The 23,574-nt window shown below is 49.9% G+C and overlaps 1 protein-coding gene across 1 annotated transcript in view; it reads left to right on the top strand.

The window, feature by feature from the left end:
- Positions 1 to 23,574, top strand: part of LTBP2 (latent transforming growth factor beta binding protein 2) — a 104,641-nt gene that overhangs the window by 30,775 nt on the left and 50,292 nt on the right. Inside the window, exons 4-5 of the mRNA XM_042990125.1 lie at positions 20,857 to 21,047; positions 22,976 to 23,146. Coding sequence (XP_042846059.1) covers positions 20,857 to 21,047; positions 22,976 to 23,146 — 362 coding nt within the window. The remainder of the gene's footprint in view (positions 1 to 20,856; positions 21,048 to 22,975; positions 23,147 to 23,574) is intronic.

Genomic DNA, 23,574 nt, shown 5'->3' with positions numbered 1-23,574 from the left:
GACCCTCTGCCCTCCCTCCGCCCTCGTTCAAGGCCCCTTGGACCCAAGACCATTCTCCAATTCCCCTGGGACATGATGAGGGACTGACTCATGCTAGAAGGCCTTGGAAAACTCCTTTGCCCTCCGGGGCCTCAGTTTCCACATTTGTAAATCAGACACATAGAGTGGGTCTTCTCTGAGGTCGAGCTAACGGTCTCAGATTCTGGCCTCCAGCTTGGTCATTTCCTGTCCCAGATGGTGAAATGTGCTTAGTCCCCTTTTACCTATTTCCAAGATCATGACAAGGACACATGATGCCTTCCCTGGGGCAGACCTTAGCTGTCCGTGACATTCTGGCCTCAAGTTCTCCTTGGCAAGGCTGCAGTGGGGTTAAGCAGCCTGCATCTTTCATGCTGTGTCACCCCTTCCTCACAGCCATGCAGTGGCAGACCTGTTAGGTTAACTCAACCCTACAATCCTGTCTGAGTCAGGCTTTTGAGATCTCTGGGGACTGAGTGTCATCTTTCCTTTTTTCCTTTCCTTTTTTTTTTTTTTTTTTTAGCCTTATTTTTTTCTGATTTGTTTTTCTAACATTGAGCCCCAAGCTTGCCCCCTGGGGTTTTTCTGGACTTCCCCAACCCTGAGGACCTTGGATACACTATTTTGAAAGGACTTAGAAGCAGGAGACCCAATTTTCTTTCTGGCGAGGACACTAAGTAGCTTTGTGGCTTGGGCTAGCCACTTAACTTCACTAAGACTTATTGTCTCTATCTGCAAAATAGGAACAAATAATTCTTTCCTCACTGGGATGTTGTCAGGATTAACAAGAACATTGCGGGCAAAAGATTGCGTTGTGAACCGTAACGTTTTTTGCAAATGCTGGTTAATGTTGTTAACTACCAGTCTTGACAGTGAGCTGGGGTATTTTCTTATGTCTCCTATTTGTGCATGGGTTACTTTTCAGGAGAAGCTCCTCATTGAGGCCCTTCCTGACCACTTTTCACCTTAGGGTTAATCTTAGCCACTGGATACAAACCAGGGGATGTACTTCACGGCACAGAGCACAGTGTCTCTGATGGGTTCCCCAACAGTTGTGCAGTGCACAGCCCGTGCAGCTGTATGTGGCAATCCTGGACCTGGTTTCTTCTGGGAGGGAGACATCTCCTAGCTCCCTATCACCTAATATTGTAAACCCCCAATCTGAGACTCTTCTCATCTTATTTACTTTTTATTTTCATAGTACTTTTTATTTTCTATTTTCTAAGTTAATTATTTGTTATGTTTAGTATTTATCGTCTGTTTTTTCCCAGCTGCAATGTGAGCTTCTCAAGGGCAAGGATCTTGCTTTGTTAACTGACATATCCCGATATCCTAGAGCAGTGCTTGGTATATAGTAAGCCCTCAATAAATAAATAGCTACTGAATGAACACCCCTATTGCAATGCATCCCCTCTTGCTATCTGGAGCAAAGAAAGATGGTCTTGCGTCCGTTCCCTTCTGAGCTGACACTCAGCCCATCCCCTAGCATGTCATTGATCAGGAAGGGGATCTCCCAGTCCTCCCAGCAGGTGGGAACCTGCCCTGTCTCTGCCCCGTGGCCTGGAGGCTCTGGAGCCAAGGTGGGCCTAGGGCAATGCTTCTCTCCTAATGGTGACTAGGTTGGGGCAGAGCCGGACTTAGCAGACTCTGAGGAGGCTGGTACAGGACTGTGGCAGCTGTGAAGGGGCTGTTCTTCCAGCTTCTTCTGCCTCTTGGGCCTTAAATGAGCCCCATGAACCACCCCCTCTCCCTGGACTTGTGGGTTTGGAAGAGGGAGGGCTCAGAGGGAGATGCTCACTGTGGGCCTCCAGCCAGAACAAACGGAGAGAGTATTATTTTCCCAAGTCTGAAATCCCAGAAGCCCTGCTGCTGCTTTTTGAGGAGAGCAGAAAAAAATCTGTGTCTCAGCTAAGCGCTTCCTTTACTGCCCATGCCCCTCTCCCTGCCGCTTGTAGAGGATTCTGCAAGTGTAGATGGGCCACATTAAGGTTTTTCTGCAGGGTCCCTCGGCACTGCCCAGCAGACTGCTGGTAATGGCTAGGTCTGAAGCGCTCCATTCCCACCAGGGAGAGGAGTGAGACAGGCTATCCTGTGCTGGACATTTCCATAACTGGATACAACAGATGTCCGTCACCTCACAGTCTTTATGATAGGTACTCCAAGAATTGTGCAGTGCACAACCTGTGCAGCTGTGTGCAGTGACCCCGAACCTGGCTTCTTCTCAGGAGGGAGATGTTTCGCAGTTCCCCCACAAAGTATGTTGCTTCAAAGCAGTGCTCTATAACTGGGCATGGCTGCTGAGGTCCCTTCTAGATTTCTTTGAAATGGTAACGTTGGGGTGGACCCCTGGGGCTATTTAGAGTGTTAATATGCACCTCCTTGACCCACACATGTACCTGAGACCCAGAGAGCTCAGGGCCTGGGCGGGGTCTTGGCTAGCCGTGCATGAATAACAAAAAGATACAGATTCTGGGCAGATGCAGCCCGAGACATGCATTCTGGCTATGCTTTGCCTCTAGGCCTAGTGGTCCCAACAGAGATCACGAAGAAGGAATATTCAGCCCAGTGCAGACACCTCTGGGTTGGTGGAGATGCCAAGCTCGGGCCTCTGAGTGCTCAGAGGAGAAGGGAGCCCAGCACATTCTAATACCTCTCCTGCTCCCCACGTAGGACAAGTGGGCAGGCTCCAGGAAAATGGTGTCTGCTTCCTGCACCCTTTCTCTTGCCTTCCTTTCTCTCCTAGTTAAGCTTGAAGGCAAACATCTGACCTGAGGAAGCCCCCAAATCTCTGGTGAAGACTGTGTGTCTCCCTTTTCCAGGAATCTCTTCCTTTTCCGGGATTATCAGAACCTCGCTAGGTGTGATTACAGAGAGGAACTCCAGCCCAGCCCAGGCGCTAGCCCTCCAAAATTCTCTGAGCTAGGAGCTCGTCACCTCCGATCTGCCCACAGCCTGCAGCAAAGTGATAGAGAAAGCTAGGGAACTTCCTCCTCCTCCACGCTCCTTCTTCCGCACACCATCGACAGCATTATGGTGCCCTGCTATGCTAGATTTCCTACCCTCCTCTTTCCTCTCCTTGCCCTCCCCACACCAAAGCCACAAGCTCGGTGACATGCGGGAAGCAAATGTTGCACAAATGTCTTTTGGCCAATCACGTGGAGTCTAATTAGTGGGGTATAAGTGGAGTGAGGTGACAGGACGGCACCTGTCGGTGGGATGGGGACAATCACCCAGGAGCAAGCAGAGGGTCAGGGAGACCTCCCAGTGCTCGCCCCTGCCCTGACCCTAGTCTGACCCTGATGGGGCGTCTAGAATTGTGGTTACAGTGGTGAATGCTTGGGTTAGGATTGGGTGGGACGAGGGATGTGATGAGGGTGATACTGTATTTCACAATAGGGTGGTGGTCGGGGTGAGATGAGAGGGTAACTTTAGTGTGGTGTTACAGTGAGATTTTAACCTTAGGGTTGTGGCTAGGGCTGGGTTAGGGCTATGCCAGAGTTGAATTTAGGATTGTGGGGCTCTTTTTGCATGTGGTATGGTTGTTATTTTAACCTACCATTTGTGGAGCCTTATTGAGTGAGCTGGCCCTACTGTGCAAAGGACTCAACAGGCACCACCTAATAACGGGGACCATATGACGTAGTGGTTAAGAGCGTGGGTCATGAGTCAGACCTCTGTTTCATCTGATTCTTTTGCTCACAGCCATTTGATGCTGTGCATTCCTTCCCCTCCCTGCGTCTCAGTGTAAAAGGATGATGCTAACCCTGGCTGCCCAGGGCCGTGATGAGAATAAAATAGAAGTGGGTAAAGTGCTGAGTCACAAGGCTAAGTGTTCAATACTCAACAGCTGATGCTCTTTATCCGTATCAATCAGAGTTCCAACAGGAAACAGATGGCACACTCGATGAGCTCAGTTTGATAAAGGGTCTATCTGCAAAGGCACGGACAGGGTTAGAGGAAGTAATAAAAGGGATGGGATATCCCGGGGGTGGCTGTGTAGGGAAGTCCAAAGGGGCCAGGGGCCAGCGGTTACTGGAACCAGAGTAGCTTCAGCCACAGGAGAAGGCCATGACAGGGCTGTGGCCTCTGTTAGAGGAATACACCGCTGCTGCCCCATGGTGCCCGTCAAGAGGGAGCTGGGAGGATCAATACTTCCACTCCCTCTCCTGCCTGCTTGCTGGGGTTCCCCTTCGGCTGAACAGGACTGGAAGGCAGAGGGTGACGGAGCCTCCTGGGGCCCAGAGTCGGGTGGAGAAAGGTCCGGAGGAGCGAGTGGAAGATCTCCAGCACATTAGTGGGTCCTCACGGTGACACTACGACGAGGACGTTCCTGTTAACCCCACTGCACAGTGAGGACACTGAGGGGGAGGGCCATTCCAGCCCAGCTCTACTCAAGACCTCAGAGCCCTTGCCAGCCGCCATTTTGCTAGACAGCCTCTAGAGCAGATGAGCTCAGGCAAGTGCAGAGCAGCAAGCCTGGTGTGGGAGCCACGGGGACTGGGGCAGGCAAGGCATCTAGGGTCTTTTCGGAAGACCACGGAAACCGGAAACCAGCAAGAGCCTGGAGTAGATTCTCCACAGCCGTGGGTGGGGAACAAAGGCGGCTTGTTGGGGTCATTCAAATGTAATGCGTGCAGTTTCCAGCATCCAACTTAAAAAATAGTAACAATAAACATTTCAAGCTTGTGGCTGTACTCGGAGCATTTAACTGACCCACGTCCTCTAGGATTTTTGTTTGGAAGGAAAAGGTTAGGGAGTGATGAAGCGAGAAGGGACTGAAAAGACAGTCAATGCTCTCTTTCAGATGCCCCAAGGGATGTTTGGCCCATTGGTTGCTTTGCACAGAACTGTGGGTACTCCATGAATGTCACCCTCTGGGTAGGGGTGTGTGTGTGTGTGTGTGTGTGTGTGTGTGTGTGTGCGTGTGTGTGTGCGTGTGTGTGGCATGGGTGGGAAAGCTGTATGAGAGAACATGCCTCAGAAATAATAATGGAGATTTTTTTTGGACCTTGTGAATTCTCCTTTTGAGTTCAAGGTTTTCAAATATATGTATATCAGGTTTCACCCCTTGTCTGGGACGTAGAGGAAGTTTCTGATTTATGGGCCCGGTAGTTTTTCCAGTTACACAATCTTTAAATCTGCCATCAGTTAATTAATTTGCCACCGTCAGAAAAGGCACTGTCAGCTTCCCAGGTGAAAATCGCTTTACCAAACTTGTACTGTGATAACAATAATAAAAAAGGGGCCCAAACGTGTGCTTGTGTCCACTTGGGGGACTAACGTGGAACTAACTGCATCAGGGTCTCACATTCCTCTCCTGATCACTGGCACGTGGGTCTGCACGTGGCTGTACACGCACATGCACACACGCACACGCCCCCCACTGGAGAGGGCGCTAACGAGGAAGCGTTAAGGCTTGCGGGATAATTTCCTGGAAAAAGGTTAGAAAGGAATAATGAATTAAGTGCAAAGTCGTCTGATAACCATGGTTGTAAGATTGGCTGCTTAGTACCCAGAGGGGCGTGTGTGTATCCGTCTGTCTGTCTGCGTGCGGATGACATAGTAAAAAGATTGCTAAATGAGTTCCAACAACAAAATGTGAAAACACATAGTTCCTTTGTCAGCCACATAGCTGTGGTTTTGTGTCCGTGATTCATTGTGGAAGTGAGTAGCTGCGACAGGCATTTTGTGGGGGTTTTTTGTTCTTTTTTTCTCCTAAAAAAATATTTGTGAAAGGTCTAAAATTCAAGGAAGTGCAGTGCTGTTTGAAAAGAAAAATTCCCGTTCCTTGCAAAACGGAGATTGCAAATCAAACCCTCTGGAGCTACCACATTCCGGCTTCTAGCCAGCTGTCTACACTGCATTTCCCTCCCAGAGCCTCAGCCCCTGACTACTACCTGACATCCACTCCACCCACCTGTGCACCCACCAGGAGGTGGGGGTTGCCCCTTAATGGAATCTGGTACTGGAAGGGGACCTCAGGCCACACTCTCGGGGAACATATTTCTTTCTTTTTTTGAGGTTCTTGGGTCAAGGTCAGAGGCTCTGGAGCAGGCAGTGGTGTGTAGGGAATTATGAAAGTAGTTATGTCTTAGAGAAGTCTGGGTCTGGATCTCAGCTCTGCCACTTAACAACTATGCAGCCACGAGCAAATGATGGAAGCCTGACAAGCCTCAGTTTTCTTATCTATAAGATGGGACTGTCCGTCACTACCTTACAGAATAGTCAGGAGGATTTACTAATACATGCAAATGCAGCTGGCACCTTTGAAGTGTTCTGTGAGTGACACCCACTCTTATTTGTCCCTGGACTCTGGAGTTACCTGAGCCTTTTGTCGACATCAGAGAAGGAGCAGAGGTAACTAGAAACTCTGAGAGGTTGCCCGGACCACACGAAGTGTTTCTGGCCCTAGTGAGGTTTCTTGCTATGGGCAAGGGTGAATATCGTCCATCAGAGGCAGACAATGCTCAGGCCTTGAGACCCACCCCAGCACTTCCCTGCTGGTGGTGATCCTGGCCAGAGTAACAGCCTCCCTCTGCTTCAGTCTTCCCTTCTGTAAAATGGGGGCCGCTAGTTCCTGTATCATAGGGTTGTTGTGCTAATCACGTGACGTGTCAAACATAGAGAGCCCAGAAAAAATTTTAAAAATGAAACTCCTGTAGTAGATGTGTGGCACGTAATCAGTTGGTAGGTTTGGGCTGCTATAGTGCTGAACGGAGGCTCCTCGGGTTGGGGCCCCAGTTCTCATAGAAATCTCCTTTTGTTGATGTCCTGGGGTAGAGTTTCAGCCCCTGGAAAAGCAGGCTGGCTGTGGGCTACCAGCACTTTGGCCTGCCCCTGAGGAGTATGTCATTGACCCAGGCCCCCCAGAGGGCCTATCTGGGCAGGTCCAAAAGTGGGATAGACTCATCTGATATCATAGACCTGTGTTTGCTGTCCGATAAGGCAGGCCTGCTAAGCTCCATACACGGGGACGTGTTATGGAGGATAGAGGGGTCCCAAAGGCCATGAGCTGGGAACTTGAGGGTTCAGGAGGTGGCCATTTCATGCCAACTTGATGGTGGTGAAATGCCCATATACCAGGCTCTCCGTGGCTTTGGGAAATGGTCCTAGCTCAATGCCCTCATCCTCAAGCCCTCTCCTTTCCCTGCTTCACCTCCAGCCCCTCATCTCCTCTAATCAACCAGAGCGCTTGCCATGCCCACCACCACACCATGGCAGCAGCTCCGAGGAGAGCACCATCAAGGGCGTGATGAGCTTTTGCACATGAGATGCACAGGTTAAGGCCCAGACTCTTGGCTTTACAGCTCAGTCCCAAAACATAGTTCTCAAGCTGCCTTGATAGTATAGGGGTTTGGAGTACAGGCTCCGGAACCAGGATATCTGTAGGCTGTGTTTGATTCCCAGCTCTGTTAGTCACTGGCTGTGTGACTTTGGACGAGTTACCTAGCTTCTCTGTGCCTCATCAGTAAAATGGAGATAATAATAATACCTACTTCCTAATTTTAAAGATAAACTAGTTAATATATATCAAGTGCTTAAAATCATGCCTGGAAGTAATAATACCTACTTCCTAATTTTAAAGATCGTTAAATTAGTTAATATATATATATATAAAGTGCTTAAAATCATGCCTGGCACGTTGTAAGCACTGTGTAGCTACTTGCTATTATTTACTGTCATCCTCGGCCCCTTCTGTTTTCCCTTTAACCAGACAGGCCTCCTTCTTGAACACCACCTGTTAACAGCACATGCCTGAATTTGTCCCCTTGTGTTCACGGTTCTCTCCCCACTCCTTTTCTCCGGCTCATATCACACAACCACTAGAAAGCCTTCCCCACGCATCTAGCTGTGAGATTCCTGGTCCCTGGTGCTTTCCTATCTTGGACTGTTATGAATCACTCACATGCAGGGTCTTGTCCCAGGGCTGCTGTGTATGGGCGTGTGTGCCGTGCCCTGCACGAAGATGCTGCTCAGGGAATAAATGTGGCGAAAATCTAGCCTGTGTTCCGCTCACCCAGCTCTGGCACCGGGAAGGAAATGAGGCAACTTCTGTGAACTGGCCGCCCTGAGGGGCCCCTTGTCTAGTTTACATCAAGGCCCCAAGTGCTGGCCCTCCCCCACCCTCTGCCTCCCTGTTTGGAGGGAGCAAGGTGCCTTTCCTACTGTGCCCACATGGGACGATGCACCTTATAAGGTGCCCATAAATGCACGTTGGAAGCGGGTGAATGATGAATTCGTGACATCCAGGCTCCCCACAAGCCGACAAGTCTTCCTCGGGGAAGCCGGAGCCAAAGGCTTCAGACTGCCCGCTGGCACCGGCCGGCTGAAGGATGGGGCCCGGCCAGGGCTGGAGAGAGAGCTCCAGTGAGGCGAGAGGGTTGGAAGAGGCCCCTGGGACAGTGGAAGTTCACATGATAACTATTTGGGGACAGTAGCTATGTGCCCAGCACTGTGTGACTCCCTGGAGAATATAAAGAGGGTGAGACTCGATCCCTTGCCTTTCTCTCTGGGGGGATCTGTGTTCCTGGCCAAGCTGCAGCCCTTGGGGTGGTCTGCTGGACCCAGAGGGAGGCAGAGGAACTCTTGGAAAGGCCCTTTCCTCTGGGGAAAGGGCGATGACCCCAGTAGTTTGACACTTGGACAAGGTAGGTAGAAAACAAGGGGCATTTCTGAGGACCAGGGCAGCCTGCTCAGGCTCTCCTGCCCTATTCCCTTGCCCAGCCAGGAGAGAAAAAAAGGCAATGCAGGGTCTCAAGGGGCCAGGGCTTGGCCACCTGACAGCATACGAGGCAGGCTGCTCAGTAGAAAGGGGTATGTCGACATGAGGGGTCTAGAGGGTGGAGGAGAGAGATGAGGCCTAGAGGGGTCTTTGAACCCTTGGGATACGAGGCAGCAACTACTTCAGGGCTGCTTTGGAGGCGGGGGTCAGGCCCAGGCCAGGCTTGTGCTCCACAGACATTCCCCTGGACACGCACACCTCCCGCCAACCTCTGCCTCTTATTCACCTGCAGTGAAACAGGGGTGCTCTTTCCTTCTGAGCTGCCTGGGAGAATAGAGTGGGCAGAGACTGGGATGACAGACTCCCCCAGGATTCTGCCCCCAGCCTGCCCCCCAGCCTGGTAGAGGCATTCCCTGGGGTCTGTGTCCCACATCTCCAGAACTCTCAGACCTGGGTGTGGCCACAGAGCTAGAGACTCAGACCTCAGAGCTTGGGGATATGACTCACAGGCAGCTGACAGGGGCCGGGCTGGGGACTCCAGCTGACCATGAGGCCCAAGGGATTAGGCACAGCAGGGTAAGCATAGCAGGGTTAGTGGCAGAGGTCTTGAGACAGCCAACTCTCAGACATTTCAGGAAGGCACCAGGGAGTGAGTTATACCACATCAGCGTGCCAGGAAGCAGGCAGGGGCGGGCACCCTGGGCACCACCCCACTGAGCTTGCCATGGGCCTGGAGGCCTATGGATTCCTCTCTGGCGTGCAGGAGCACAGATCCACTATTCCTGGGACAAAAAGCTCCCGCCTCAGGGGCGCCTGGGTGGCTCCGTGGGCTAAGCGTCCAACTTCAGCTCAGGTCATGAGCTCACAGTTCATGGGTTCGAGCCCTGTGTCAGGCTCCATGCCAACAGCTCGGAGCCTGGAACCTGCTTCGGATTCTGTGTCTCCCTCTCTTTCTGCCCCTCTCTTGCTCGTGCTCTGTCTCTGTCTCTCTCTCAAAAGTAAATAAACATTAAACAAAGAAATCTCCTGCCTTGTCGGGGTCACCGTGTCACTGGAGCCAGGGTCAACCCTGGCTCTTTAAAAGCCCTTCCTCACACTGTGCTGAAAGTGGCTCCCCTGTGGCATGGTCCTGGGTCTGTCCTCTGGAAATCCAGTCTCCTTCCTGCCTCAGGCCTCCTCGCATCTGATGACAGATACTGCAGTTTGGGGGAAGGTAGCAAGGTTTAGGAGGGTCCTAATTCCCCCAGGCACAGTCAGGGGACCCTAGCGCCTGGGGTATGAGCGAAGCCTTCAAGGGACAGAGAAGACAGTCAGAGGAGCCAGGAGAACCTTCTAACTGATAGTTACAGGCCAAGATAGACTTTCGGGGTGCAAATGCTGACTCCTCCGTTTTCGATACCGTAGTGTCCAATATGGTAATCACCAGCCACATGGGGCTGTTTAAATTTAATGTGATGTAACACTCAGTCACTCAGCCACACTAGCCACATTTCCAAGTTTCAAATGTGGCTGGTAGCGTATTGAATAGCACGGACTATAGAGCATTTCCATCAGCACAGAAAGCTCTTTTGGACAGAGTGATGCTAGACAAATGACCTTGGACAAGTTTCCTTGACCTCTCTGTGCCTCAGTTTCCTTTTCTGAAAAACGGGGCTAATGACAGTGCCTAGCCCCTAAGGTGGTTATGAAGATTAGATATCATAATGCAAATGTAATAATTAATACACAGCCCAGAATTAGTGCTCAATAAATATTCATTATCATTGTCTAAGACACATGGGACAGGGTTCAAGCCCTCCCCTCCTGACAGTGTCATCAGAGAACCCATCACCCAGGCACGTCTTGTACCCAGATGCTGAAGAGTGACAGCTGACAAGTCTTAGCCAGCCTGGGTCTCACCTGCTCAGCCACCGAGCCGCGCATCGTCTAGAATCAGTGGGCTCCCGGCTCCTATGCCACCACCGCCACAGTGTCCCCTCCTCCTTATCCACCCTGGCTGGGTGGCCCCTTGCCCTCTGCTGAGGCAAGGCAGGTTTGTGGCCGTGCCTGGAGCAGGATGTCTGGCGACACTGTCTTGGGTCCCCCAGGGTTTGGCACAAGGGCTGGCTGACCCTGGCCTGGGCATGAGGCCTGCCTGGCCTGAGGAGAGAAGGGGTGGAGCTTCCCGGGCCTCGCAGCACCCAGATCCTCAGGGGAGACTGAGCCCCTTGGGAGGCGCTAGGGCCTGGTCACCTGCAATTGGCTAAGCCTGCAGTCACAGGAGGGCCAGAAGCAGAAATGGCCTTCTGGGAACGCCCTCCTGTCTCAGTGCTCTCTCCGTGTTCCCCTCCTACCTCTCTGGCTGCTCCTTCCCCGACCCCTTCACAGCCTCTTCCTCTGCCTGCCCTCAGGGGACCCCTCCTCCACCGTGCCTCTTCCCTCTTTACCCCTGTATTTCTCAAAGTGTTTAGGTGTCAGGGTGCCTGGAAGTCATAAGGAATGCCATCAATGTAATTCATTCCATGATTAGAGCTGGGAACTGTTTTATTAGCAGAAACTATGACGATCGTCTGTGTGTTCAAAATAAAAACCCAGCTCTAGGCACACACGTGTATCCGTGAAAAGAACATGCTGTCAGGTGAAGGGGATGGCTGCCACGTTTTCTGTTAATGGTCGCTCACTGCTTGTTCATTTGTTTTATCGCGTGCTAGCAGACAGACGGTAGCAGGTGCCAAAGGCTGGAGACAAATTTATGGGCACAAAACTTAAAACTGAGGCCAGCCTATTCATTAACACATTTTCCCTCCTGAAATGGGGAAGTGTTAGCAGAGTTAACGCCTCAGTCCAACAGGGAGCTCTGAAGCGTGGTTTGTTCGACGCGCTCTCCCTGAGTGGTGTCAGCCCTCCCCCTTAACTCTGTATCCATCACCTCTATCTACCCTTACGAGTCTCCCCTCTCCCGACTGTATCCTGTCTCTCTCCTGACTGCTGCGTCCCGAGGGCTTCCCCGTGGAGATCCATCCTGAGCCACCCGACACTCGTCCTGCCTAAACTGAGCCACTTCTTGGATCTCCCAGTTGAGATCTTGGTCCGTGGAGCTCCCTCCACCCATTGGTCTAAGCCACAACTGGGAAGTCTCTGTGTCTTAAAAAGCCCTTGAATCCAGGCTTTCTTCTCGGTCCCAGCCTTGCTCCCTGCTAGTCTAGAGCACAGCCAAAACCTTCCAGCTGGCCTCCAGCCCTCCCCTCTCTGGTCCATCTACACTGGGTAATCTTTTACCAGAGTAATAATCATTTGAAAAGGCCCATCTCATCATGTCCTAGACCTGCTTGAAGACCACGAACATCTCAAGGCTAATATGCGGCTCCCCTGTGCCCTCACACCTTTGCTGGGGTGCTGGACCCTTTGCCCAGGCTCCATGGGAGCAGAGAGGGTCTGAGGGTCTTTGCCACCCTTGACCTCAGTGCCTGGCATGTGGCAGGCATTCAGTAAGTGCTTCTTGAAGGAGTGAAAGAGGGGCGCCTGGGTGGCTCAGTCGGTTAAGCGTCCGACTTCGGCTCAGGTCACGATCTCACTGTCCGTGAGTTCGAGCCCCGCGTCGGGCTCTGTGCTGACAGCTCAGAGCCCGGAGCCTGTTTCAGATTCTGTGTCTCCCTCTCTCTGACCCTCCCCCATTCATGCTCTGTCTCTCCCTGTCTCAAAAATAAATAAAATGTTAAAAAAAATTAAAAAAAAAAAAAGGAGTGAAAGAAGGTGGGCTTCTCCAAGGACCTCCTCACCCACTCAGTTGAGCCCAGACACCTCTCTGGTATTTCATGCTGTCCATCGTAAGAACTGGCACCTATCTTTCTTTAACCCTGCAAAATCTCAGTGTCCTCATCTGTAAAATGGTGATACAGAAATAACAAACGGAGGGGTAGCTGTAGGATGAACTTACCTGGTTCGGTAACCTGGCTTCTGCCCTTAGGAGTTCTGTAACCTCCAGGAAGGGAAAGAAACTTGCTACTCTGTTTCCTTGACTGCAAAATGGGATAATGGGTAATTCTCAGAGGTACTGAGGGGCCTACATGAGATAATATGTGCACCGCGCATTATTGGCATGGAGCCTGGCACAGAGCGAGCACTCATTAAGTTGTGGCACAGTTTATGCCCCACCCGCCCCCCTCCTGCTGCCTCCCATCCCACATGCATAGGTAACCACTGTGATTAATTTCCAAGGTAGCCTTCCAAGGTTGCTTTATAAATATGCAAATAAATGCAGCATGTATACTTATTTTCGCTACTTTTACACAAAAATTTACATGCCCCACACCAGGAGCCAGCAAGCTTTTCCATAAAAGTCCAGATAGTAAATATTTCAGGCTTTGTATGACATAAAGTTTCTGCAAGTACTCAGCTCTGCCATTGGAGACCAAACGCAGTCACAGACGAGTGTGGCCGGGTGCCAACTAAACTTTATTTATGGAAACCTAAATTTGAATTTCACATCACTTTCTCATGTCATGAAATACATTCTTCTTTTTGACCTTTTCCAACCATTTAAATATATTAAAAAATATTATGTCACTGTCCGTACAAAAACAGTCAGCGGGCCACATTATGGCTGGTTTTTTCGCTTAAAAAATTTTTTTTGAAGTTTATTTATTTTGAGAGAGACAGAGAGAGTGAGCAGGGGAAGGACAGAGAGAGAGGGAGAGACAGAATCCCAAGCAGGCTCCACAATTCAGTGTGGAACCCAATGCAGGGCTTGAACTTATGAACCGTGAGATCATGACCTGAGCTAAAACCAAGGGTGGGACGCTTAACCGACTGAGCCATCCAGGCGTCCCTTTTTCACTTTTCATTATGTCTTAGAGAGCTTTTCCCTATCGATGTAAAGGAGCTGCTGCTTTCTGTTTCGAAGGCATATGACTTCATCTCATGGATGTATCTTAGTTTGTTTAACCAATCTCCTACTGAAGGACACTTAAGTTGTTTCTATTCCTTGCAAATATTTTGCTATTACAAAATAGTGCTGCTATGAATAATCTTGTTCATCCATCACTTTGGACATTAACAAGTGTCTTAGGTCACATTCCTCTGGAGGTGGAGCTGGGACATGGATTCGGGTGTGTGTGATTTATTGGGGGATTGCCAAGGGAGGGAGGGAAGCAGAACGGGAAGGTGGAAAGAGCCAAGCAAGGACTGGTCCCAGAGAAAGGGAGCACAACGCCTGATGGAGAGTGGAGCTTGCAGAGGTGTCCTACCTTGAGGCAAGGGGCAGGGGTTTTGAACTTCCCATTGGTTGTGGGAGGGGCTTGTCAGGTGGTTGCATCCACCCAGGGCAAGGAAGAAGCCAGTAGAAGGTGCACCAGCTGCAAAGGGGACCTGGGAAGGGTGGCAGCAGCACCTTCCATGGCAGGTTTAATCTGCAGCATCGTCTTGGAGGTGGAGAGGCAGGAGCAAAGCACAGGTGCATTGCAGTGTGGATAGACTTGCCAAATCGCTTTCCATGAGGGCAATTTCGCTGGATCGATTTACATTCCCACCAGCAACATTTGAGAGTGCCGGTTTCGGCACAATCCCGCCACATTAGTCTATTATTAAACTTTTGAATTTTTGCTGATCTAATGGATTAAAAATACTACTTCAGAGTCATTTTCATTTGCACATCTCTTAGAATGAGCATACTGTCATGTGTTTAGCAAACATTTGTATTTTTTTTCCTGTGAACTATTCCTATTCCTTTGCTGATTTTTCTTTTAGGGCTATCGGTCTGTCTTTTCCATCTCTAGGAGCTCTCTATATATTATGGAGATGGGTCCTTTGTGATAGGAGTTGTACATATTTTTCCGTTTTGCCATTTGTCTTTTTACTTTAAGGGTTTTGGCCACACAGATGTTTTTATCATAGGGCTGTTTGGACAAGTAAGTGATACATTATGTAAAACACCTGGAATGATGCCTGCTACCCTGTAGGCACTGACTGGATATTATTTCCTTCCCGTCCCTCCCCTCCATTCTATGCTTAATCCAACCATGCTCATTATTTTCCCCTAAATATGGTCCATGCTTCCCCCCTCCATGGATTTTCTTGTTATTTTTCTTATCTGGAATGTCTTCCTCCTCCTATTGGACAGTGAAAATCCTACCCATCTCTTAAGCCCCAGCTCAAATGTCATGGTCTTTCCTTCTTTTTTTTTTTTTTAATTTTTTTAAACATTTATTTATTTTTGAGAGACAGAGTATGAGCAGGGGAGGGGCAGAGAGAGAGGGAGACACCAGAATTCGAAGCAGGCTCCAGGCTCCAAGCTGTCAGCACAGAGCCTGACGCGGGGCTCGAACTCACAAACCACGAGATCATGACCTGAGCCAAAGTCGGACGCTTAACCGACTGAGCCACCCAGGCGCCCCGTCATGGTCTTTCTTAAATCTGAATTCCTGTACCTCTTTAGCCACTACAGTCCACCTTGGATCCTAGTTTTTTGCACACACAGGAAAAGTTTTTTGCCTTTCCTGAACCTCAGTTTCTTTACCTATAAAATGGAGCTGCTGTGGGAAATATTTATTCTTATTCCCAGATGATGCATGTTTACTGTAAAAAATTTCAAATTTTTTCCTGAAAAAAGTTCCAAAACTATAGAAACAGGGGCAGCCTCTGTTTACAGACCCTTCCAGATCTTTCCTATCCCTGTATCAATATCTATAGGGGGAGAGAGAAGTTTTTCTGAAGACACAAACCTGGAAGCATACTATCCATATTATTCTGCAACTTACTCGCATCATTCAATAAAATAACGTGGATGAGATGATGCATTTAAAGCACCTAGCTCAGTGCTCAATGTGATAGCTCTAACTACTCTGTGCACCTTCTAGTGATGTTTTTAAACTTTCTTTTAGCAGCAGAAGGCTTTTCAATCAAAATGGTATTTGGAACCCCAACTTCTAAATTAGATGGAGTGGAGGTCCTACAATGTTTGGTCCTTTGCGGAGTTGTATATATCCTAGTACTTTGCGTGCTGGCTGGGGTGCACTTGGATGAGGTGGAAGGTATGGAGGCCCTCATCCAGTTGTCTCCCCATTGCTCTTGAAAATCTCAGTGTAAGATATCTTTTAAGGATGGCAGGATATGGGCACACCACAGTTAACTGAGTGGCATCACGAGATGCACTGTCCAGGCAGTTTTCACTTGGGTCTGAAGATCCCAGCCGGCAAGGACAGGAAGTCTTCTCCCCCAAATGGGTTGAAAGAGCCCAAATGTCCTCAGACTAGAGCAGACCTTGGGCGATCATGTTGCCCAGTGGCTTCCCCTTGGCTTGGTGCTAGCCTGTCATGAATTTTTTATTGGTCCATGGAGAAACGAAAATAAAGTCAATATGGTAAGGTTTCTGTCAAGTTAAGCTTTAGTCAAATGTTTCTTTTGACATTGAAATGTCTTATTTCATGGAATTATGGCGGTGATAATTGGTAGGGGTGTGTGTGTGTGTGTGTGTGTGTGTGTGTGTGTGTGTGTGAATTTCTTACTTACCTAAATAAAAAATTGACAACTTTATGTTTTTCCTCTACATTTGTTTCAAAACTTTACTGATCCACAAGATCCTAAAGTCTAGAGACAGCTGTTTTGGTTCATTGTGGCTGCTTTGCCAGGACTTCCCTGGAACAATCCCAGAGAGATAGCAACTTCTATTCTTGTGCCAGGAGAGTTCGAGAACCGCTATCCTTTGATGAAATCGAAGCAGCTCTTCCAAAGCTGAGTGGACACGACCTCTCCCAAAGGGCTGTGGTCCAAGAAAGTCACCTTCTCAGTGAACCTCTAGCTTGCCTCTGTCACCACCACGCTTGCCCTTAAGGGGGCACTGCTTCTTTAGACCACTCTGGGCAGAACATGATGCCACAGCCTTTTCTTGATGTCCCATAACCTGGGGCATACGAACAAGCTTTTGCTAACGGCTTGTGGTTCACTTAAAAGAAATGAGTACAAAGATAACACAAAGCCAGGCTACTGGGCTTACAGACTTCGCAGCTCACAGTCTGCACCCCACCCTAGATGCCTGTGGTCTTCGAAGTGCTGATGGCACGAGTGACCAGCCAGAGACCAAGGGACCTGTACCCCTGTTCACATGGTGGACCTCAGTGCCCCCCTCCAAGGACTGAGCTGGGGCTTATGAAGGGAGATGGCAATTTCCTTATAGGGGTACTTTCGGTGGAGGAGATAGAAACTATCAAAGAACCAGGGGCTTCCTCCTTTATTCTGGGAGCCTCTCAGACTGGGCAGAACTTTTCATTTCTGTCATTTACCCTCACATCCCCATCACAGCAGTAGATGACGATGGATTGGGTTCAGGAGACTCTGGTTGTTAAAATTTGTGTGAACACGAGATTGGGCACTTGGCCCTTGACCTATAAGGATGTGTGGTAGTAAAACAAAGTATTTGGGGAAGTCTTTTATTCTCCTTAGATAAATAAGAACTTTCAGGGGCTTGTCTAAAGTGTATCTAGCACTGGGGTGCCTGGGTGGCTCAGTTGGTTAAGCAGCTGACTTCAGCTCAGGTCATGATCTCGCAGTTCATGAGTTGGAGCCCCATGTCTGTGCTGACAGCTCAGAGCCTGGAGCCTGCTTCAGATTCTGTGTCTCCCTCTCTCTGCCCCTCCCCTGCTCATGTTCTGTCTCTCAAGAATAAATAAAAATGTTTAAAAATATAAAAATAAATAAATAGATAGATAGATAAATAAATAAAGTGTATCTAGCACTTTTGTTGTTGTTGTTGTTCATGTGATTTTAAGTTTGGGGCATATTTTTCAAGTTGTGACCATTTGTTTATATTTGCAAAGCAATCCCATGGCCTCACTGTTTCTCTTAGTCCTCACTACAGCCCCTTGAGATGGTATCACTATTCCCATTTTGCTAATGAGGAATTTGAGGCTCAGAGGAGCTAAGTGACTTGCTCAAGACCATTCTTCTAGAAGAGGAAGAACTGACATCTGCCCGGCCTAACCCCGTTCTCTCTCCTCGGTACAGCCAGGTCCTGTCTACAACTAGGGAATGCATGACTTTCTTTGTGGACGGTGGTTTTTTCTTCTCTGCAACATTAACCTCTAGCCTTAGGATTTGGACTCAGGAATCTTGGGGCCATTAGCACTGAGTTCCATTAGAGAAACAAGTGACAGCAGCGACAACAATGACAACAAACCACCAAGAAAGCATCCTTTGAGTTTCCACCTTGACCAGATTGGGGATCTCTTTGTTGGTCAAGTTCAAAACGGTGAAGAGCTGGGCAGAACATGAGCTACTCCCTTCATCTTTCTAAGGTGCTTTGTGATGATGGCACTGAGCTGAGCCGTGGCACCAGCCTGGTGCCACCAGGAGGAGACTCCCACCAACCCACCTGCTCGTTCTCTCTCTCTCAGGCACGCTCTGGGAAGCTATTGAAAGGATTGTGTTTTCTGCTGCAGCTGGTTGTGTTACTCTTCTCCTAGTAGTGAGGAGCAGGTGCCTGAGGCTTGGGCTCCCCATTCTGGCCCATTACATCTCCCAGAACTTCTCAAGTGGCTAACAGGACCTCTCTCCCACTCCAGACCCCAAATCCGAGAAGCAGGGTGAGGCATGGTTCATGCCCGTCAGAGTAAGGATTTGTTGCTGGTGGCCCTGGAAGGAAGAGCTGCATTAAAGCCTAAGGGAGCCAAGCTTTGAGCAAAGGGGCCTGGGGAAGGGTCAAACATTTCCTGGGGAAGCACTGGGGTGCTGGCCTCTGGCATCTCTCCTGATTGGGCTTCTGCCAGGGAAGGATAAGAGGAAGTTTGCTCATGGCCTAAGCACCCAGGGTCAACAAAACTGGAGTAGGGGCAGCAGAGGGAGAGGGTCCCAGGACCTTGGGCAAGGAATCCCAAGTAGGGTTGGGACCTACTGGGGGAAGGAGCACCCTCCAGGCCTGAGCAGATGCTTCTAGGCTGAGCTTCCATTGTGGTCTGGGCTGGTCTATTGGGTGGCACAGGAGTCAGGATGCTCTAGGTTGGAATCCTGGGGCCCAATCCCAATTTACCTGTTGTATAATCTTGGACAAGGAATTGCTCCCTCAGCTTCAATGGCCCCAGTGTGATCCCACTCGCCACGGTCCAGACACCATCATATACAGGTTCATATATATTGTGAAGTGATGAAATATTTACAATGGAGGCTGCTTTGTAGAATGGCCTGATAATAAACATATGAGTAACACGTTCACATTTGTGAGACAAACAACTCAAACGGTTAAGATGTCAAAGGACAGGAGCAGAAAGTTTTCAAGGCAGTAAATAGATCCATGAAGAACATGTCAACTCAGAAGTAATAAAGGAGAGAAAAGCAACAATGAAGTACCATTTTATCCTTAATTAGCCAAGCATGAGAAATTAATAATACATTAGGATGTCGAGGGTGCCCTCTGAGTGGTACATTAATACCTTTGATAGAACCTTCTCTGAAAGCAAGGCACCAGTGTGCACCTAGAGCCAGACATGTTTAGAACCTTTGAGAGGGTCATTCTAGTCCACAGAATTAACCCTAAAATAATAGTCCTTTTTAAATGTCTGTTATACATATTTTTCAAATATACAGAATAAAATAGTATAGTATAGCGAATCCATTGGGGCGCCTGGGTGGCTCGGTCGGTTAAGTGTCCAACTTCGGCTCAGGTCATGATCTCGCGGTCCGTGAGTTCGAGCCTCGCGTCAGGCTCTGGGCTGATGGCTCAGAGCCTGGAGCCTGCTTCCGATTCTGTGTCTCCCTCTCTCTCTGACCCTCCCCCATTCATGCTCTGTCTCTCTCTGTCTCAAAAATAAATAAACGTTAAAAAAAAAATTAAAAACAGTCAGGGCACCTGGGTGGCTCAGTAGGTTAAGCAACTGACTTCGGCTCAGGTCACGATCCCACAGTTTGTGATTTCGAGCCCCACATCGGGTGAGCATGAACCCCACTTCGGGCTCCATGCTGACAGTGTGGAGCCAGCATGGGATTCTCTCTTTCTCTCTCTCTCTCTCTCGCGCTCACTTGAGCCCTCTCTCCAAAAATAACTAAATAAATAAATAAATGTTTCATAAAAAAATTAAAAACAATCTATGTAACAGGCGAATGTCTGAATAAATTGTGATTTGTCTTCTGATAGACTATCATGTAGTAATTGAGACGCTAAAATATGAAAACTGACATTGTATCAAGTATGATCTAATGTTAAGTGAAAAAAATAATAACTCAAGGTGCACCTACAGGTGATGACAATAGGGTAAGAACATAGATTTGAGCAAAGGTTGAAAGGAAACATGCAGGGCGCCTGGGTGGCTCAGTCGGTTGAGCGTCCAACTTCAGCTCAGCTCACGATCTCGCAGTTTGTGCGTTCAGGCCCTGTGTCGGGCTCTGTGCTGACAGCTTGGAGCCTGGGGCCTGCTTCAGATTTTGTGTCTCCCTCTCTCTCTGCCCCTCTCCAGCTTGCACTCTGTCTGTCTGTCTGTCTGTCTCTCTCTCTCTCTCTCTCTCTCTCTTAAAAATAAATAAAAACATTAGAAAGAAAGGGAATGTGCAAAGTATTTGAGGGGTGGGGGCAGGGAGATGATGAATTCGATTTTTTTTCTCCTTGAATATTGTTGTATTATTTGCACAATGAAAATAAATGAGAGGGATATTCTAGGCTCTGCCTCCCAAATCAATCTATGAATCAGCATTTGCTGGGCACGTAGTCCACAGGTAATTTGTGTTAAGGGTTGAATTATGAAGTGGCAGGGGGTAGGCACAGGACTCAGTTGGGGGGCAGAGCTTGACTGCTAAGAGTCTCAAAGACTCTCAGAATGTCAGAGCCACAGGAGACCAGTCTAACGCCTGCGTTTTGTAGTCGAGGGCCCTGAGGCTCAGAGAGGCTCTGACTCACCCAGAACAGCCCAGCAAAAGCCTAGCTATCCCTCGTAGGGATAGGCACTCCCATGGAACAAACTGGCGGACCTTACCTCACTCCCCCTACCTCAGGGCACCTCCATATCCCTGAGTCACTGCACATGGATGGAGAGAAGGCAGCCAAACAGAGAGCACTCTTCTAGCGCAGAGGCAGCGGGGTGGGTGGTCCGAGCGGGGACAGAGAGCACAGGGATGCTGCTTCTAGGTGGTAAACCCCTGTACCATGATTATCTCCACAGGACCCTGAGTGGGCTCAGCCAGACGCAGCCCTCCCAGCAGCATGTGGGGTTGTCCCGGACGGTCCGGCTTTACCCAACCACCGCAGCCAGCGGTCAGCTCACCTCCAATGCCCTGCCCGCAGGGCCAGGCCTTGAGCGGAGGGATGGCACCCAGCAGGCGGCGTATCTGGACCACCCATCATCCCCCTGGGGTAAGGATGCCCTGTCTCAAGGTCCTGGAAGAGCAGAGCATCTAAATTGCTGACCTTCCCCTCCACTCTCACAGAGGAGCTGAGTTTCAACTTGTCACTCATCCTCTCAGCCAATCAACCAACAGTCGTCAAATGCCTGCTTTGTGCCAGGCTCCAAGGGTCCCAAACCAGCTGATCGGAGACTTTGCCCCGTCCCACGTCCTGCCTTTGCTTCCTTCATATCCAGCCATGAACCTCACCTCCCTGACCCTGTTCCTTCCACCTCATCCTTCCTGCAAAGCACAACCCTCCTGGACCAACCTGACCAGTTGCTTTCTTAGCACCCACAGCCGGGCCTCTGCTTTCTAGAGGAGACACCTGACCATCCCTGCAGGTTCATGCCTCTGCATATTCTGGTCATTGCCCAACAGTCCTTCCCCAGGTGCCTGCTCGCTCTCTCTCTCTCTCTCTTTTTCTGTCTCTCTCTCATCCCTCAGAGCAGCTACTCCAAGCTGCCCCCACTTCCCCGAGTGCCATCCTGTCAGCACATGGACCCCCTGCCACCCCTGGGAGAGCTCCTCACCTTCCTGCCCACCTGCCTCACCATGTGACCATGCACACCATGCCCTTACCTACACCTGTGCCTGAGCTGACCTCTTTTCTTTTTTTTTCCCATTTTAAAAGTTGAGGTGCAATTCATATAAAATTAACCATTTTAAAGTGGACGCATCAGTGAGTTTTAGTGGATTCATAATTTTGCACAACCACCACCACTATCTAATTCCAGAACTCTGTCATCACTCCAAAAGGAAGCCACATGCCCATTACGCCTCTTTCCCAAGCTCCGGGCCCCGCTAGTCTACTTTATCTCTACAGATTTGCTTATCTTGGACATGCCGTAAACCGAGCCTGTCCGATACGTAGCCCTTTGTGACTTCGTGTAATGTTTTCGAGGTTTATCCCTGTCCGTATTCGTTCCTCTTTTTAGTCCGTGACCACCTTTCTTGCCATCTTGGAAAGGGGGGCGTCCACCTTCTTGATTCCTCTAGAACACTAGACCATCCCTTGCCTTCCCCCCCGCACCTCTCTCCTCCCTCTTCACGCTGTCTCCTCTCCCAGCCGCTTCCCATCAGCAAATATACTTGGTCAGCTCTCCATGCTCACACCCTTGCACGGGCACACACACACACACACACACACCCAACTTCCCTTGGGCTTCCTCTCTATCTCTCCTCTCACAGGCTAGCTTCTTGAACACACGGTCTATGTAGACTTTTTAAACCTCCCTCCTCTACCCCTCTCCCTCTGGCTTCCCTCCCTGGGCTCCCCATGCTGAATGAACACCTCTCCTCTGTATTTGCACTGCCACCACCTGTGTTACAGAACCAGCTGGGACGGCCAAAGTGACCTCCCAACTGGTCACCCTGCCTCCCCTTCCATGGGAGGACATTAGCTCCCCACACTGACTCTGCTCTGGCAAGTCTGAGCTCGGTCGTTTCTCTCTGCCTGCCGGCTCAAAGCCCAGCTGCAGCACGTGCTAGCTGTGTGATTTGGGGCAACCCAACCTTCCCTGGGCCTCAGTTTCCATACCTGTAAAAGAGAAACGTTAGATTAGGAACAGTGCCAATGTTCAGTTATCTTAACCTACAGAAATGGCAATTTCTAGCGGATCAACCTAAAATAATACTCAGCCAAGAGGGATAAGAGCTAATTTGCCTAAAGCATGAGCTGAATGGTTGGCACTTTGGCGTCCCCCAATAGCTGTTGGACTGTGAGCTTCTCAAAGGTATTACCCTGCCCCCACTACGGGACCTTGCTTCCAGTAGGTACTTAGCAAATGCCCTTGGGATGGAGTCACCCTTGACCCCGTGGGCCTCTCTAAGCAGCCTCTGGAGGTCACAGCTGTGCCTCTCAGCCCTGCCCCCTGGACCCAAGCCCTCTCTCTGCAGGGCTGAACCTCACTGAGAAAATCAAGAAGATCAAGATCGTCTTCACTCCCACCATCTGCAAGCAGACTTGTGCCCGTGGGCACTGCTCCAACAGCTGTGAACGCGGCGACACCACCACCCTGTATAGCCAGGGTGGCCACGGGCATGACCCCAAGTCTGGCTTCCGAATCTGTGAGTCCCTTCCCCCTGAGATGGCTCCCAGGCCCTGGGAGGGGACAGGGTGGCCATAGCGACAGGCTTGCCTTGGGCAGGAGCCCAGGCCTCCTGCAGGAAGGAAGCCCACTGCTCTCCTCCTGTGGCTTCTGTGAGTTGTTCCCAGTCACACAGAGTGCCGAGTCCTCACCCAGCTCTGTCACAGCCAGGCTGTGCGACTCTAGGCAAGTCACATAACTTTCCTGGGTCCATGTTTCCTCCACAGAGAAGTTAAGGGAGTTCATAGTGCCACTGCCCTCCTGTCCCCCGGGTTTCGGTGGAGGGGGGAGGGGTCCCACTGTACAGTGGGGTCTAGGAAAGGCGTGCAAGGGCTCTTTAGAAAGGCAAGGGCTGGTTATCGTCTACCCTTCTTCATTCCCGGCCTTCTGGAAAGTCCCTGCATTTCA

This window comes from Panthera tigris, chromosome B3 (genome assembly GCF_018350195.1).
Source record: "Panthera tigris isolate Pti1 chromosome B3, P.tigris_Pti1_mat1.1, whole genome shotgun sequence".
Taxonomy (NCBI): Eukaryota; Metazoa; Chordata; class Mammalia; order Carnivora; family Felidae; genus Panthera; species Panthera tigris.
The sequence above is the reverse complement of the archived record's forward strand: the minus strand, read 5'-3'. Positions and strand labels throughout refer to the sequence as shown.